The sequence below is a fragment of the Carassius gibelio genome, chromosome B13 (assembly GCF_023724105.1).
Source record: "Carassius gibelio isolate Cgi1373 ecotype wild population from Czech Republic chromosome B13, carGib1.2-hapl.c, whole genome shotgun sequence".
Taxonomy (NCBI): domain Eukaryota; kingdom Metazoa; phylum Chordata; class Actinopteri; order Cypriniformes; family Cyprinidae; genus Carassius; species Carassius gibelio.
Genome location: NC_068408.1, coordinates 28,365,012 through 28,383,825, shown reverse-complemented (window position 1 = coordinate 28,383,825; position 18,814 = coordinate 28,365,012). Strand labels below are relative to the sequence as shown.

General features: G+C 41.7%; 1 protein-coding gene across 1 annotated transcript; it reads right to left on the bottom strand.

Moving 5' to 3' along the window:
- Positions 1 to 15,681: 15,681 nt before the first annotated feature.
- On the bottom strand, positions 15,682 to 18,744 carry LOC127969972 (uncharacterized). The gene is made up of 4 exons (XM_052572135.1): positions 17,636 to 18,744; positions 17,383 to 17,538; positions 17,183 to 17,275; positions 15,682 to 17,032 (listed from the first exon to the last, which is right to left on the bottom strand). The coding sequence occupies exons 1-4, from the start codon at positions 17,684 to 17,686 to the stop codon at positions 16,715 to 16,717; spliced, it is 618 nt and encodes a 205-aa protein (XP_052428095.1). The 5' UTR covers positions 17,687 to 18,744; the 3' UTR covers positions 15,682 to 16,714.
- Positions 18,745 to 18,814: the final 70 nt, after the last annotated feature.

Below are 18,814 nucleotides of genomic sequence, written 5' to 3'. Positions count from 1 at the left end.
CAAGAGAAAACAGCAGCCCCCTTTCCTTAAATTTTTTTTTTTTCATTCTCCTCCACATTCAACTTCTCCATCTCTATTTAAGTAGCAGGGGTGTTTATCCTCTGCTGTAGGATGAACAGCAGTCCCCTGCAGCTATAGCAGCAAAGGGTGTTCTCTCCAGCTGGAGAGAACAGCAGGTCCCTTTCTTCTGAGGGGGAGTTCGTCCCTCACTTGAGGGATAACAGCGGCCCCCTCAGGTATCACAGCAAGGGGTGAGTTCCTTCCTCGTTCTTATCATTCTCCATCTCCTTCTCCATTCCTTCTCATTCGCCTCCTCATTCTTCTCATCCTCCATCTTCCACTCCATTTCATTCTTCTCATCCGCCTCCTCATCTTCCTCCCTCTCCTCATCCTCAATCTCCTTCTCCATTTACTTCTTCTCATCCTTATCATTCTTTTCATCCTCCTCCTCATCCTTCTCATCCTCATCCTTCTTATCCTCCTCCTCATTTTCCATCTCCATACCCTTCTCAGCCTCTTCCTCATTCTTATTATCCTCATCCTTCTTTTCATCCTCCTCTTCATTTTTATTCTCCGTTCTCATCCTCCTCCTCATTCTTCTCATCATCCTCCTCGTTCTCCTCTTTCCCTTGCGGTCAGTGTCATATTTTATTATTATTAAATGTACGTAGTATGGAATATCCAATGGTTATAACCAACGCTTCTATATTTAGCTGTAGATCAGCTATAGACCATTACTCTGCTTCAGAAGCCTGTCCAAAATCAGTTCATGAGGAGAAACAGACATGTCTATATCACATACTTATCACCATGAAGTAAATAAAATGCAGAATTGTCAAATTCGCATACTTTTCAGAACATTTCGTGAGCACAGATACTCTATACTGCTTAATACGGTGCCATATATTTCAAGGATGAAGTTCACATGAACATATGTTTTTTTTTATGCTAATACAGAGGGGTATATATGCTTTGATCAGTGTAGGATGATGACGTGACTCAATACAACAGCTGACTACATTAAAAGCTTTTACCGTTCTAATCGCAGATCTGTGGCCATTATTGGAACTGAAATGTTTAATAAACCCTGAAACACACGTGATCGTAATCATGTGGTGAGTCAATCGCCAATCGTGAACAGCTGTGTCGCCATCAGTGCTCCAGCTGTCACTCTGGAGAAACTGCAGGCTGAATCAGCTGGCTGCTCTCGAACACTCTACTCTACTATACTTGATTCCACACATGATGGTCATGTGCATTGGCGCAGTCTTAGTCGGACAGTATTCTATCCGGTACCCTGAGATGGGTCTTTAATCTAGATTTAAACTGCAAGAGTTGTGGCCGTGTCTCTGTGAACAGCTGGCCACATCAGCAGTTAACAGCCTTGCCTCCGTGGCCTGACTGAACTAACGCTGCGCTTGATATAAATATAAATAATCTAACAAGTTCCACAGCAATTTTTTTATGGTGCTGAAAAAAATAAATCTTAGTTGAGGTAATATATGAAACACATTACATGGTTAAATTTAAATAGGCGTGACTTGCTGTATTTTTCTAAATGCTGAATGGACTATAAAACTAATTCAGCAAAGCCAACTAAAAAAATAACCATTCAGATAACATTTTGAAGATTAAAAATTTACTGAAATTAAAATTAACTAAACAAAATTTCTGTGGCACTAGTTACTGAATAATAAAAAAAAATTTTTAACAGTGTAATGATTTTGATATGCGGAAACAGGACCAGAGAGAGCAATTTGCGGAGCAGATACAGTCTTTAATGAAAAAAAAACAAAAAACACAGGAGCTTGATAATTCTTGTAAAAACAAAAAACTCCCAAAGGGGTAAAACTGGAACCAAAAACCTCTCGTTCACAAAAGAGAAGCAAAAAAACCATCTGCAACCCAGGCAGAATCAGTAAGGTGGACAGCTCCGCAGCAGCACAGTAGAGAGAGACCGGCAGACACGATGGTAAATCCTGATGCGGCAACCCCCGAACAGACAGGACTAGGACTTGGACTAAAACATGACAGGGTATAAGACATACAGAGTTAGCGAGTTTAGAGGAATAATCTGGCAAGGCAGGTGGGGAGACGAGGAAAAGAAGTAGGAGTGCTAATCAAAGGAGAAGGGGGAACAGTTGCGGGAAGCCAAGCGCTATGAGGAGCAGCTGGAGGAGATTAACAGCAGAGGGAAGGTGAGTGAGAAATAGGAGGGGAAGAGGAAAGGAATCTGAGTAAAAAAAGGAGGGAGAAAGGAAAAGAGCCAGGATCATGACAGATTTCAGGAGAAATAAGTCAATAAGTCAAATATATATATATATATATATATATATATATATATATATATATATATATATATATATATATATATATATATATATATATATATATATATATATATATATATATATATATTTGTCAGGTACAATGTATCATGCCAATTATATAATTAAATAATGAGAAACAAATTCATGATTAAATTCAGTTCCTATTCAGATGAATACATAACATCCGTTGCTCAAAGATAAATCTAAGATTGAGAGATGTATACTTGACAGAATAGAGACACACAGCACCATACTAGAATTCTAGTGCAGAGCTTCAAAGAAGCTTTTTTTCTGGTTATAGAATACCAAATGATGCCACTTCGCTTATGGTCAAGTCAAGTCAAGTCACCTTTATTTATCCAGTTCTCCTAAGACCAGACAAAACCAGTAGTTAAATTCCAGGCTGCAGCAAAGTCAGATTGTGCAGAAGAATCTGTCATGATCCTGGTTCCCTTTCCCCTTTTCCCCTCCCCTCTCTGATGCTTTTTCTTCTCTTCTCTTTGCACTAATCTTTCTTCTCTCGTTAATCTCCTTCAGCTGCTCCTCATTGCGCTACTCTTCGCGCTTGGCTTCCCGCACCTGTTTCCTCTTCTCCTCTGATTAACACTCCTACTTCTTTCCCTTTCCTCCCTACCTGCCTTGCCAGATTATTCCCCTAAATACGCTTAACTGGTATGTCTTGTTCCCTGTCGTTTTGTCCCAGTCTTAGTCCTGTTTGTTCGTGGTGCTGTGTGTGTGAGCCTGGAAGTTTAGCCGCTGCTCGTCTCCTGACCTGCTGATCTCTCCCTCTCTACTGCGAGGTTGCGGAGCTGTCCACCGTACTCAATCCGCCGGGGCGGCCGGTGGCTTTTGCTTTCTCCTTTTGAACAAAGACGAGTTTTGGTTCCAGTTTTGCCCTTTGGGCTTTTTTCTGTTTGCATTCCCTAATAATCTGAAGCTCCTGAGTTTGAACATTAAAGACAATATTTGCTCCGCGAATTGCTCTCTCTGGTCCTCTTTCCACACGACAGAATAATCTGGCCACTATGGACCCAGCAGGAGAGCATCCGATACAGACGGCCGTCGAGATCCAGGGAGTTATGCTGGGTAAACACGAGGAGGAATTATCGCCCGCCAGACAGGCCGTGGAGACGCTGGCGGCTCAGGTGACGGATCTGGCTAGACAACTCCACCAGTGTAGTCTCAATCCGCCAGCCCTGTCCGGATCCGTTCACTCCACGGAGCCTCGCATTAACAACCCGCCGTGCTATTCCGGTGAGCCCACCCAGTGCCGTTCATTTTTAATCCAATGCGAGGTTGTGTTTTCCCTCCAGCCGTCAACCTATTCTGGGGACAGGGCCAGGATCGCCTACGTTATCTCTCTCCTCTCCGGACGGGCTCGCCAGTGGGGAACGGCAGTCTGGGAGTCAAGGGCTGTGTGTGTCGAGCGTTTTTCCCTCTTCAAGGAGGAGATGATCCGTGTCTTCGACCGGTCTGTCTACGGGGAGGAGGCCTCCCGCCTCTTGTCTTCTCTGCGCCAGGGTAAGCGCTCAGTTACAGACTTTTCTATCGAGTTCCGCACTCTGGCAACCTCCTGTGGCTGGAATGAACCGGCGCTGCTCGCTCGTTTTCTGGAGGGGCTCCACGGGGGTATAAGGGATGAGATATTGTCCAGGGAGGTCCCTACTCGCCTGGATGCACTGATCGACTTGGCCTTACGCATCGAGAAGCGTTTTGACCAGCGCCGCCGCGCTCGGGGTCTGGAGTCCGCCCTACTGGCTCCTCCGCCCGCCGATCCCCTGGCACTTCCCTCCTCTGAACCTGAGGCCATGCAACTGGGCGGCATCCGCATTTCCGCTGCAGAGCGAGAACGAAGAGTGGTCAATCGACTCTGCATGTATTGCGCTTCACCTGCGCATTTTGTCGCCGTGTGCCCGTTAAAAGACAGAGCTCGTCAGTGAGGGGAGGGCTTCTGGCGAGCGCAACCACTCTAGTCTCTCCTCCTAACTCCTGCACCACCTTCTCGATCCATCTTCGCTGGCCTGGCTCCTCTGCCTCCTGCAGGGCTCTGATTGACTCCGGGGCCGAGGGCAATTTCGTGGATGAGTCATGGGCTCGTGCGCAAGGTATTCCCCTGATGGAGTTAGATGCACCCTCTCCCCTATTTGCTCTAGATGGAAGCTCTCTCCCGAGGGTTAACCATGAGACTCCACCCTTAACACTCACTATCTCCGGTAACCACCGTGAGACCATATCCTTTTTAACTTTTCATTCTCCTTATTTCCCAGTAGTTTTAGGGCATCCCTGGCTAGTACTTCATAATCCCCAGATTAACTGGATAAGGGGTACCATCCTCTCTTGGAATGTGTCTTGTCATGTCAACTGTTTAACCTCTGCTATTCCTCCTGTATCCTCTGTCTCTGTGTTTCAGGAAGATCCAGGGGATTTGTCTGGGGTGCCGGAGGAGTATCACGATCTGCGGATGGTTTTCAGTCGTTCGCGGGCCGCTTCTCTCCCCCCTCACCGCCCTTATGACTGTAGCATCGACCTTCTCCCGGGCACTACGCCACCTCGTGGTATACTGTATTCCCTGTCGAGGCTAGAACGCGAAGCTCTTGAAAGATATCTATCGGAGTCCCTGGACGCAGGTACCATAGTTCCCTCATCCTCTCCCGCGGGCGCCGGGTTCTTCTTCGTTAAGAAGAAGGATGGTTCCTTGCGCCCCTGTATAGACTATCGGGGCCTTAACGAGATAACTATTAAGAACCGTTATCCATTACCCCTCATGTCATCGGCCTTTGAGGTCTTGCAGGGCGCCAAATTCTTCACGAAGTTGGACCTTCGCAACGCCTATCACTTAATTCGCATAAAGGAGGGGGATGAATGGAAGACCGCGTTTAACACGCCCCTTGGGCACTTTGAGTATCGCGTTCTCCCGTTCGGCCTCGTAAACGCCCCCGCGGTTTTTCAGGCGTTGGTAAATGATGTTCTTAGAGACATGCTAAATATATTTGTTTTCGTCTATCTAGATGACATTCTTATCTTCTCGCCCTCCCTCCAGGTGCACGTCCAGCAGGTTCGCCGCGTTCTTCAAAGGCTTCTCGAGAATAGGCTGTTCGTCAAGGCGGAGAAATGCTTCTTTCACGCGCGCTCTGTCACCTTTTTGGGATCGGTTATTTCAGGGGAGGGCATTAGCATGGACCCCGCTAAGGTTAAGGCGGTTATTGACTGGCCAGTTCCTGATTCTCGCGTCGCCTTGCAGCGTTTCTTGGGGTTCGCCAATTTTTACCGCCGCTTCATTTGCAACTACAGTCAGGTCGCAGCGCCCCTAACCGCCCTTACCTCTGTCAAGTCCAGTTTTGAATGGACCGAGTCCGCCCAGCGCGCTTTTGACCGCCTGAAGACCCTTTTCACGTCCGCTCCCATCCTAATGACCCCTGACCCCTCCAAACAGTTCATAGTCGAGGTTGACGCGTCCGAAACAGGCGTTGGAGCTATACTCTCCCAGCGGTCTGCCTCCGATGGTCAGATCCACCCCTGCGCTTTTTTCTCGCACCGACTAACTCCCTCCGAGCGTAATTACGACGTGGGTAATCGTGAACTACTCGCTATCCGCCTCGCGCTAAGTGAATGGCGTCAGTGGCTAGAAGGTTCCTGCGTTCCTTTCTTGGTATGGACGGATCACAGGAATCTCGAATATATTCGTTCAGCGAGGAGGATGAGTGCCCGTCAGGCTCGTTGGGCATTATTTTTCACCCGTTTCGACTTTTCTATTTCCTACCGACCCGGCTCGAAGAACGTCAAGCCTGATGCTCTGTCCCGCCTCTTCGATTCCTCAGAGTGCTCCGAGTCACGCGTTCCCGTTATCCCCGAGGGGCGTGTGATTGGTGCGGCCATCTGGGGAATCGAGAGACTAGTCAAACGAGCTCTTTCTCACTCCGCCACTCCCCGTCGATGCCCCTCTAATCTTCTTTTCGTCCCTGCATCCGTCCGTCCGGCTGTCCTCCAGTGGGCTCATACGTCCAAATTAGCTGCCCATCCCGGCGTTAGGGGCACCCTGGCTTCCATAGGCCAACGGTTCTGGTGGCCCTCCCGCGAACGGGACACTCGTAGTTTTGTAGCCGCCTGCGCGGTGTGCGCACAGACGAAATCTGGTAACTCCCCTCCGGCCGGCCTTCTTAGACCCCTCCCCATTCCCTCACGCCCGTGGTCCCATATCGCCCTTGATTTCATTTCGGGTCTTCCCCCGTCGGCTGGAAATACCGTTATCCTCACTGTCATCGACCGCTTCTCTAAAGCAGCGCATTTTATTCCTCTACCCAAACTCCCCTCCGCCAAGGAGACCGCCCAGACTGTCGTTGAGAATGTTTTTAAGCTACATGGTCTACCTTCTGATGTTGTCTCTGATAGAGGTCCACAATTCGCTTCGCAGTTCTGGAAGGAGTTCTGCCGTTTAATCGGTGCGTCCGCTAGCCTCTCGTCCGGTTTCCATCCTCAGACTAATGGTCAGGCCGAACGAGCCAATCAGACCATCGGCCGCATATTACGTAGTCTTGCGTTTCGCAACCCAGCATCATGGTCTGAACAGCTCCCTTGGGCTGAATATGCTCATAATTCGCTCCCGTCCTCGGCCACTGGGCTATCCCCTTTTCAAGCTAGTCTCGGTTATCAGCCACCCCTGTTCTCGTGCAAGGACTCGGAGTCCAACGTCCCGTCGGCTCAGGCGTTCGTTCAGCGCTGTAAGCGTACCTGGAGGAGGGTCAGATCCGCTCTTTGCCGTTTTAGAGACCGGACCCTACGTATCGCTAATCGCCGCCGAGTCAAGAGCCCTAGATATATTTGCGGTCAAAGGGTTTGGCTGTCTACTCTTAACCTGCCCCTCCAGTCGATCTCACGCAAATTGACCCCTCGTTTCGTTGGGCCGTTTCGAGTTTCTAAGATTATTAGTCCTGTCGCGGTCCGCCTCCAACTCCCTCCCAATCTCCGTCGTGTCCATCCTGTTTTTCATGTGTCTTGCATTAAACCGGTTATCCGCGCCCCACCCCGGTCTTCCACCCCCCCCGTTCAGGTTGAGGGATCCCCTGTCTACAGGGTTCGTAGATTTTTGGACGTCCACCGCCGGGGGCGGGGTCGACAGTACCTAGTGGACTGGGAGGGTTATGGTCCCGAGGAGAGAAGTTGGATCCCCTCCCGGGACGTTCTGGACCGTTCGCTTATTGATGATTTCCTCCGCTCCCGCCAGGCTTCCCCCTTGGGAGCGCCAGGAGGCGCTCGTTGAGGCGGGGGCACTGTCATGATCCTGGTTCCCTTTCCCCTTTTCCCCTCCCCTCTCTGATGCTTTTTCTTCTCTTCTCTTTGCACTAATCTTTCTTCTCTCGTTAATCTCCTTCAGCTGCTCCTCATTGCGCTACTCTTCGCGCTTGGCTTCCCGCACCTGTTTCCTCTTCTCCTCTGATTAACACTCCTACTTCTTTCCCTTTCCTCCCTACCTGCCTTGCCAGATTATTCCCCTAAATACGCTTAACTGGTATGTCTTGTTCCCTGTCGTTTTGTCCCAGTCTTAGTCCTGTTTGTTCGTGGTGCTGTGTGTGTGAGCCTGGAAGTTTAGCCGCTGCTCGTCTCCTGACCTGCTGATCTCTCCCTCTCTACTGCGAGGTTGCGGAGCTGTCCACCGTACTCAATCCGCCGGGGCGGCCGGTGGCTTTTGCTTTCTCCTTTTGAACAAAGACGAGTTTTGGTTCCAGTTTTGCCCTTTGGGCTTTTTTCTGTTTGCATTCCCTAATAATCTGAAGCTCCTGAGTTTGAACATTAAAGACAATATTTGCTCCGCGAATTGCTCTCTCTGGTCCTCTTTCCACACGACAGAATCATCTGTTTCCTGTCGTCTTGTCCTGGTGGTCCTCTGAGACGATGTCACAGTGTGTCTGGTCTGTGTATCACTGGGTGTCCACTAGAGGTCTCACTTCCCCTTATCGTCACTGTGCATTGTTTTCAGGTCTTTAAATACCTGGGTTGTTTCTGTCCTTGTTACGGAGTCCTTGTCTAATGTCTTTGCGTCTTACAGGTCCGTCAACTCTTGCCCTTGTCTTGCCTTGCCTTGCTCTGTGTCCACGTCTTGTTTATGTTTTGTGTTGGATATTCTGGTTTTGACCCTGCCTGGAATGTTTACCCCTTCGGATTTGCCCTATAATAAACTGCTTACCTGCAATTGGAGCTCTCCCTGTTTTCTGTGTCGCCTCACGTGACAGACAAGGTCTTTACAGGGATCTGATACTGGGGCTCTAGTTGTCCTGGTCTCCGCTGTCTTTCAGGGATGTAGAGGTCCTTTCTAGGTGCTGATTCACCATCTTGTCTGGATACATACTGGATCTGGTGGCTACGGTGACCTCGGAAGAAGAGAGAAACAGACAAATATTAGCATAGATACCATTCTTCTAATGATGTAGCAAGTACATAGGATGTTATGGGCAAGTGTTCCCAGTTCCGGTTTACCTAATTAATGCAGCCTAAAAATCCTTTAATGGATTTGGATATTAAAAGCATTTTAGTATGTTATGTGTAAGCCAGGTTAAAGAGATGGGTCTTTAATCTAGAGTTAAACTGCAAGAGTCTGTTCGCATCCCAAACAATGTTAGGTAGGTTATTCCAGAGTTTAGGCGCCAAATAGGAAAAGCATCTGCCGCCCGCAGTTGATTTTGATATTCTAGGTATTATCAAATTGCCTGAGTTTTGAGAACATTGCGGACGTAGAGGATTATAATGTAAAAGGAGCTCATTCAAATACTGAGGTGCTAAACCATTCAGGGCTTTATAAGTAATAAGCAATATTTTAAAATTTATACGATGTTTGATAGGGAGCCAGTGCAGTGTTGACAGGACCGGGCTAATATGGTCATACTTCCTGGTTCTAGTAAGAACTCTTGCTGCTGCATTTTGGACTAGCTGTAGTTTGTTTACTAAGTGTGCAGAACAACTACCCAATAAAGCATTACAATAATCTAACCTTGAGGTCATAAATGCATGGATTAACATTTCTGCATTTGACATTGAGAGCATAGGCCGTAATTTAGATATATTTTTGAGATGGAAAAATCTAGAATGCTAGAAACGTGGCTTTCTAAGGAAAGATTGCGTTCAAATAGCACACCAACCTTACTTACTTACAAGCTTACTTACTGATGACGAAGAATTGACAGAGCAACCATCAAGTCTCAGACAGTGTTCTAGGTTATTACAAGCAGAGTTTTTAGGTCCTATAATTAACACCACTGTTTTTTCAGAATTTAGCAGTAAGAAATTACTCGTCATCCAGTTTTTTAGATTAGATTAGATTAGATTCAACTTTATTGTCATTATGCAGAGTACAAGTAGAGGGCTAATGAAATGCAGTTAGCATCTAACCAGAAGTGCAAGAAAATAGTGTTTTATATACATAAAAGTAAAGTTTATGATATACAGAATGTTATATAAAATATTGATCAGAGTATATACAGAATATAAATATGAATGCAATGTAGGGATTGTATGTACATTATGAACAGAGCAATGAAGGATTATATATACATTATGAATAGCAGGAACGTGAGGACAGTGGTAATAAATACAGTTGAATGAGTGTGCAAAAGTATTGTTGAACAATGTATTATATGCAAAATAACAGTAGTGCAATTATATTTTTTGTAGAAATAGTTTACTGTGCTTGTACTGTCTGCTGTGGTGTTGGGAAATGTCAACACTTGTTGAAGTTTTTTTTTTTGTTAATTTAGCCACTGTATTGAATAAATACCTGGGGTTATGTTTGTTTTCTTCTAAAAGAGAAGAAAAGTAATCGGATCTAGCAGTTTTTAATGCTTTTCTATAGGATAGGTTACTTTCCCGCCAAGCAATACGAAATGCCTCTAGTTTTGTTTTCGAGTATGCTCATTTTACCATGGTTTCAAACTGTTTTCCTTAACCTTCCTTAAGCGTGAAGGAGCCACTGTATTTAAAGTGCTAGAAAAGAGAGAGCCTATAGTTTCTGTTAAAAATCATCAATTTGTTCTGAGGTTTTGGATATGCTAAAGAATTTGGATACATCAGGAAGATAACTTAAAAAGCAGTCTTTTGTTGTAGAAGTGATGGTTCTTCCATACTTGTAACAAGAAGTAGAATTTAAAATTTTGGCTATATGAAGTTTGCACAAAACTAAATAATGATCTGAGATATCATCACTTGACTGCATAATTTCAACACTATCAACATCAATTCAATGTGACAGTATTAAATCTAGAGTATGATTTTGACAATGAGTAGGTCCTGAAACGTGTTGTCTAACCCCAATAGAGTTCAAAATGTCTATAAATGCTGATCCCAATGCATCTGTTACGGATCAATCAAGAGACAGAGGAGTAACAGATGAAGATGTTATTTATTAAAGACACAAGCAGAGGAGCAGGTAGTGTGGAGTGGGTGTGGTGTATTTTGCCAGTTCTCCAAAGAATCGAACTCAGTCAGGGATTTTTCTCTCAGAAGAAAAGACTTTATTTTAAGCAAAACAAAGCCGAGAGGTCCCTGCAAGGAGATCTCCCGAAATGCTAGGTTGCATCTCATTATATACCCTATACAGGGCGTTTCCAAATAGTCAAACTTTTCCTTATGCTTGCAATTTTGATCCCTCCCTAGGGAGGAGAGGCCCCTACTTGTTTTTGTATAACGAAAGGCCGTTTCTGGCCATATGTTTCTCCTCAGTTCTGAACATTCCAGCACGTAGGCAACTTTCTATCCATTACCTATAGGATTATAATGGAAAAACAACTAGCAACAAATATGGCTTGATTCACATTGATTATTCTTGATTGATTAAAATCTTACTAATAAAAATCTTCCACATATTCTCCCCTTTGAGACTTAATAAGTCTCACATTTTATTATTCTTATCCAGAGTGCTACTCCATAATCCAGTCATATTATTTACACTACCTAGTGACTAAATAAGTCACATTGTATTATCACCAGTGACTAGATTATGAAATTCCACTCTGAGGGATTACTGGACCAAACATCTCTCTCCTAATTTGACAAGGAGTGAGGAAAAGATCCAGTCTCCCTAACCCCTCTTTAATAGTAAACATTGTTAAAAGCATGAATGTGCAATTGGTTCAGCATTTGCCTGGTTATCACAGTTTTGTATAAAAGGCATAAAAATACATACACATACAAATACAAATCCCATCACACATTGAATATCACAAGATTATAAGAGTTGATCCTCAGCTTAGATACCTTATGTATCAATTTCCCATTATTTTGATATCTTTGAATTTAATTTGCTTAACTGTGGCTTTGACTAGTGACCTCAATATAGGAAGTATACAGTAAAATAGTAAATCTCCTGTTAATAATGCAATTCCTAAAAACTTTCCCTATTTAGTTATAATCTATGCTCCACATGTTCCTAACTGTAAATCGAGCCAGTCTTACATTTTATTATCTTTTCCAACATTTTCTTTATCTACTATTCTTAGCCTTTTCAATTTGATCATTACTTCATTAAATGCTCCCTTCTATAAATACAGCATTTTCCCCAAACATAACACATACTTTTCCTTCTTCAATTCACAAATCTTGAGCTTTTCTATTTTGCTCCTTTCATTCTATTTGTTGCATCCAATTGCTCTATTTTCCCTTCAAATCTTCCTACATCCATATTTCCCTTCTCATATCCTTCAAATTCTTCATCTACCATTACTTAAAATTCTCTTTCCACTTTTTCTTTTCTATTTGTTGGCTCATATCTGCACCCAAGTATTTTGATCTCAGTAGCAGTCCCATCACTCTCTCGTTCCATCTTCACCAGGGAGACTCTTTGCGAGTCGTTGCAATGGTCTTTCCCTCGTTGGCAAGGGTGGGTCGTTACTAGCACGCCCTTCATCCCTCACTTCATGCTGTGTGGAGTTGTTGAAGCTGGTTGGCGTATTTTAAGGTTAGAGATGAGAACTCAGGTGTCACTCTGTAATCGTTTTGCTGATTAATGCAAGGCTCTCTTGAGATCATAACTGCACCCCCACTGGTTCTCTTTAATGGAGCGAAGCATTCCTTGGCCTTACTGGAACTTCTGTCACCTGTAAATGGAAAACTTCAGAGTTTTTTGTTAGTGTTATCAAGCATGCTAATTTGTTCATCTTGCTAGTCGTCCTTCTTGGTGTGACCTGTGGAAATGTAATGTGGGTTGAGGGCTGTCTTGGCCCCTTTTTGAGTTTTCACAATTCCAGTTACTATTGTTTTTTTTTTATTTTTGTTTTTTTAATTCCTTTAAATTTTATTCTCAACAATTTGCTTATTTAGTTATCTCTTTGTTTTGTAAACTGAGTTCCACTATATCACTGGAAAATTTATCTAGGCCTATCTTGCTCAGTAGCATAGGCCTTTTGCCCTGGAAAACACTCAACCCACTGTATTTATTTTAACAGTCAGAAAGATAATATTTCATCCTTTTGACACAATCAGCTCCATCATGATATGCTGAAAAGAAAGTTAGATGTGGGGTGGACAGAGCAAGCGTGCTTTTCTCTGCCTTCCCATGTTATATGCTGCGCATGTGTGGCACTGTTTTTCTTTCTGCCACAACAAAGACCTAGGTACTGACCAGGAAACTTAACCAAATACATCCATGGTCATTATTTTACTGGGCATAAATTTGCCCTGTGGGCCCACATTCAAATTTGTATACAGCTGTTTGGGCAAATTGATTGAATTGCCTCAGTGTCTCGTCAGACACTCTCTTTCATGCCATACAACACCATCATTCATACTTTTTCACACACTTTCACTCACTTTCACTTTTTTTATTATTTTATTTTATTTTTTGCCAAAAACTTTTCTTTTCTTTCTTTCCTTCCTTTTTCCAAAATCTCATAGATTAATTTGTTTAGAATATTAGGCCTAGGCATTGGGCATTTGAGAGAGCCAATTATAATTTCTCAAATGTCATGTGTTTGTCTAATTTAAAGTTTAGTCAAATACTTTTTTGTTATTGCTCATGAGCAACTCTGAGAAGAGGATTGGAGATCTCTGCATAATCTAGGATCCATGGCCATCAACATTTCCATTTTGTTATCCCCAGTGATGACAGTATATGTGATTACATGATTTTGGATCTTTGGAATAATCTTTTATTCATTATTATTTTATTCAGTTTTACCTTAGAAAATTACCTTTAAACAAAATGGAGTGACCAATATTTCTATTTTCTCAACAATATATATTTTTCTATTGTTCATCAAGATACCCTTTTTCATTTTATTTATTTATTCTCTTCTTTCCCAAAGAGCTCAGCATTGTTGTCAAGTATTCAGTTATGCACTTTCCCCTAGTTGTTTAATGAAACTGTCTTACTATGCCAAATCCAGCTCCATGTTTATCTGATTGGTGAGTCAAGTACTCACTTCTGTCTGTCAAAATATTATTTTTTCTTTAAGACATGAAGCTGGACTGGTACCTATTGAAAAGCAGATTGAGAGAGTTAGTTAAAACACAGAATTTAAGGAAGTGCTGTGAGACCAGTGAATAATCAAGATTAAAACATAGTAAATAAAATAATTAAATAAAATAATTAACATTTGAAGCAGTCTCTATAGTGTTCATTGAATATGCAGCACCTGTGCACTGAAGGGATGGAAGTCCTTCTGGTGACATCATCAGCCTGGGCTGTTGTACTGGGTTGTCAGTCTGTGATGGCACTCAAAGACCTGATGTTGTGGTGTACGGTCTCCGTTGTTTCTCTGCTTCTTCTCAGTCTGGCTTCTGGTTGCTTTCTGCCAGAGTTTTGCATTTCATAATGTTCTTTTCAACCTCAGGAAAAGTCTCAAGTGAAAGTTTCACCTTTTCCTGCTTTAATTTCAGTCTTCTCCTTGCTGAAGTGTGTTCTTCTCTTTCAAGAGGGGAGGGGAACATCCATCAGCCCCTCCCTCTTCTTCTCTCTTCAGCTGTGTTTGCTGTTTTGCCATTCCTCGACAGACTCCAGTTCATTGCTTTCCTTTGTCAAGGCACTGTTCCGGAAGTCATCTGAAATTTGAACACTCAGAGACTGCATTAATCAAATGTACCTATGTAACTTCTGACCAAATTGTTTCTGAGCAGTCAGCTCTTTTTCAGTGGTCCCTTAATAAAAACTAAATCATCTGGTTGAAAACAGCAGTTCTCTTATTCTTTGTTAGTAAAGCAAGTTCTTCATTGCAGGAAAATGGCAAGCATTTTTTCTTCTTTGCAAAATGCAGAAATCAGCTACCTTTATTATCTAAATATACTGCAATAAAATAAAATAAACCTTCCTTTTATAACAGTCAGACATGCATATGGTAAAATAAAGACTTCAATCATAATTTTTCTTCTATATTTGCATACATGATTCAGAATAATCTGGTATTTGTGAATTAATGTTTCCTAACCAACATAAAATTATTCCTATTATTGTAAATAAAATAATTAAATTAAATTCTTTAAGCAACTAGTTCCCTTCCTATTGTAAAATGCCTATAGCTTTTGAATCAAAATGTCTATTAACTTGGTCACCCAATCTTGCTTTCATTCCACATTGCACAAGTTATTTCTTTTATTTTTTACATTTACACAAGCCCAATCTCTGAAACTCTGTAATGGATTAACTTTCATACTGTGTCCCAGGGATAACAAGATACAAATTTTAGATGTATTCACATATTAGATTTAAAGTTTTAAGCACGTGCATCTTTTAAATTAATCTATTCAGACAAGTTATTAAATAATAAATGCATATCTTATTTTAATTAATTTATTATTATTTCTATATTCCACCATATCTGCCATCTCTATATTAGTCCATTTCTTGGAACATTTGTATTTATTTTTCTCTAAAACAACCTTTATACAGTTAACTTTATTGTTTTAGGGCTCCTGCACTTATCCTTTCTGGGTTGCCTCTGTGTTTTCACAGCTGGCTTCTTTTCCTCTGCCCTTCTAACTCTAGTTCTCCGGTTACCTCCACTGTTCCCTTGAGTATTGGGAACTCTCCTTGTTCTGGCAACTAGGGGGGCTCTGAAAATAACTTTTCTTTTCTCATGTTATCTTTCTCTGCCCCCTTCAGGACTTTCCTAGCCTGTTTTACACTCAAAAAAATATTTAACCCCAAAAATTAAAATTTATGTAATTCAATTAGATGTCAATTTTCCATCCAATTTAATCACATAAATCCAATGCAAAAGTTAACATTTGTTTAAGCTTCAACCTTTCATGTTCAGTTAACGTAAATGAATTAAATAAATTTTATGAAAACTGATGAACTTTGATTTAAGCTTGTATAATACATAAACTTTACTCATTTTCAATAACTTATTGTTAATTGCTTTATATAAATCACCTTACATTTTCTAAATTCTATTAAATAAACGGACAAAACATGTTACATTTTTAAACATTTATTTGCTGTAATTGGTCAATGAGTCGAAAGTACCATCCAATTTGACCAAAAAAAAAAAAAAAAGTATGAAAGCAACACATACTGTAATGCAGTACTTAACAAATAAAAGCAATTGAAAATTAAATCTTCCAGTGGTTATGACTCATGTTTGACTTTTTAGCTCTGTGTGCCCACAACTAACAGGGATCAACAAGAAACCATATTTTTAACATCAAAGATTAATTTCACATTTTTAATGTAACACTGTCATATTATTGCATAGTACAGTGAACCATGTGCTTTCTCCTGATCTATAAAAACAAAAACAATAAAACAGAAATGTAAATGGTCCCTTATCTTTCTAAATATTTGTTAAAACAATGAAATAACCAGGACCCTTTATACAATAATAAAAAAAGAAATAAAATAATTAAAATAAAAGGGAAAAAAGAAAAGCTAATATTTTACTTCACATATATCAGGTTTTCAATACTTTTTTAAAAACATATAAAAGGTTTTCACATTTCAGCATTTAAGCCATTACAACGTGTCCTCCTCACTGCAGATGGGTATGCTGCATACCAAAAGATATTCTCAGCCATGCCTTCAAAAGTGTCAGACCTTTGTTTTGGTGGTGGTATAAGTAGCATTCCACATTTATTGAACTCTGTTTTCATTCTCTGAAGCTGAATTTAAGCAGGACATGAAAAATGAGAAAGTATACAACAACGAGGCTAAGAACTGGAACCGTAACCCGAGAGAGCCTCAACGCTACCGGAAAATGAGTTATCTGAAAAGTTGACTTTCTGGACTCAAAAGCAATATAAGTATCATCTCCTGTATCAAATGTTTCAGAGCTACAGGAAGCAGGAAAGTGCAGTCTTTTGCATGCTGAAGTTAGTGTCATCAGTTTTTAGAAATATTTCTTTCAAGGGCATTCTTGTCAAAGTTTTCAATGTTCCTCCAGTTGTTGGATATGTAGGCAATGTCCTATTCACTGAAACATTTTAATTTTAAGTGCTTGAACCTTTGGGGAAAGCTTGCTGCCATCTAAATTCATCAGTACCTTCTGGAAGAATTCAAATGTGAACCTGAGACTTTGAGGGTAGCTTAAGTTGAGGGCGTAGATCAGTCCGAAGAGCATTACTAATCCAAAGGAAATACTCTTTAAGTGTTGTAGCAGCTTTGCACCCTCTATCACAACTCCAACATCACAAGGCTCATCCTCAGCACCAGCACCTTCTTTGCGAATCACAAAAAGCCCCAGAGTGGTCTCAGAAATTCCTTTTTCTGCTTCTTCATGGTTGCAGTCCTAAGGCAAAAATAAATAAATAAATATTAAATAATTGAATAATAATAAATTAATAAAAAATTAACATTTTCAGTTTCACTGAAATATTTGCAACATACAGGCTGGAAATGTAAGTTAGGTCCTTGAAAAAAGGGGGATGCGTATGCAAACCTGGAATTCTTTGATGACTGTTGTCAGGTCCTCATTGAGGTACACACATAGACTCTGGATGACACAATCTCGTTTGATGTTTATGTCACCACACTGAAAATTTGACACAAAATTAAACAATCAGAAATAGCAATATAATAAAAACTGATTATAGTTTGAAATTTTTTATTGCTTAAGAACTTAAACGCAATTTACCACACCTTGTCTGCAACTGACATAATGCGCGAAATCTTCTGTCCAGAAGCACCTCCTTTGCTGCTGAAAACCTTCTGTAGATTAGCAGTGTATTTGTCCAGCTGGGCTAAGAACTTTGACATAAGGGGCACAGTCGTTATCCGCATGAATTCTGCATTTATCTACAAGAAAAAAGGGAAATGAAATACAGTATAGGCAAACTGTGGTGAAATTCACTGAAACTTACACAATATTTGTGTTAATATCAATAACACTTACTTCATTTACTGTGAACAGCGCAGGCCACCTGCTTTGCAAATCAGAAACCATGGGCAAGTCCTCAACCAACTCTTGCCGTCTATAGGAGAAGCATTTTTTCCTTAATGACTGCCTCGTTATTTTTCTTCTTCACTTCAGTTAAGAGAGCAATTCTTTCCTTTTCCATGCTTTCTGCTGTCTGTCCTTTCGGAAGGCAAGGAAGGAAATTCACCTCAGCTTTTTTTGGCTTTTTGATGTTTGATGCTGCTTTACCCTGACCTTTACGCTTGTTCCTAAGAGAGTTCACAGTAATTTCGGGGTGCCCAATCTTGCTGAGTTTGGAGCGAAAATTTGCCATCTTAATCTTTAGGTAGTGTTTCCATCCTTCATGGCCAGTGCGAGTTCCTTTTTCCCTCAAGCAAGGGTGAGTATTTATCAAGGCTTCAGCTGCCTGATCAAGCTGACTATCAGAGGGGTATGCTGCATACCTAAAGATCTCCTCAGCCATGCCTTCAAGAATGTCTGATCTTAGTTTTGGTGGTGGAATAAGTAGCATTCCACTTTTATTAAACTCTGTGTTAGCTCTCTGAAGCTGAATTTCAGCAGAACATGAAAAACGAGGAACTACAAAAACCTGAGGCCAAGAACTGGTTCTCGACTCTGGAGACGTAATTATGACAGTGTCAGCGCTGCTGGAAAATGAGTCATCAGACAAGTTGACTTCCTGGACTGAGTCAATGGCACAAGAGCTAACATCTCTAGTGTCGAGAGTGTCAGAGCTACAAATTGATCTGGGTGAAGGAACAAGAATGCTGGAACAGCAAGGTGCATCAGGTGAAGTCTCTTGCATGCTGGAGTTATAGTCATCAGTTAGAAAAATCAGTTTCAGGGTATCCCTGTCTTCAATTTGACTGGTTGACATGAGATTCATGTAATCATTTCCAAAGTCCTTATCTTTGTACTGGAGCCTGAACTTTTGCTTCACCCCAAAAACAGTCATTATTTCTAGTACAAGGTCATCCACAGACTTTGGGATTCCTGTCTTAAGTGTAAGCTTTCTCGCATCATCATCCCCACCAAAAACAATCCTCAGAATGACCGGACTCGACATTTTTCTCTCCTTTTCTAAAAAAAGGTATGAAGCAGACAATGACACAAATCAGTAATACAATTTTTGTGTTGTAATTTTAAATAAAAAAA

Bases quoted from the DNA above. Each gene is read 5' to 3' on its own strand.
- LOC127969972 (XM_052572135.1), bottom strand. From the start codon at position 17,686: ATGGTTTCTGATTTGCAAAGCAGGTGGCCTGCGCTGTTCACAGTAAAT. The intron at 17,539-17,635 runs GTAAGTGTTATT...TTTTTCTTGTAG, and splicing joins CGCTGTTCACAGTAAATGAA to ATAAATGCAGAATTCATGCG. The intron at 17,276-17,382 runs GTGTGGTAAATT...TCAAATTTTCAG, and splicing joins TTATGTCAGTTGCAGACAAG to TGTGGTGACATAAACATCAA.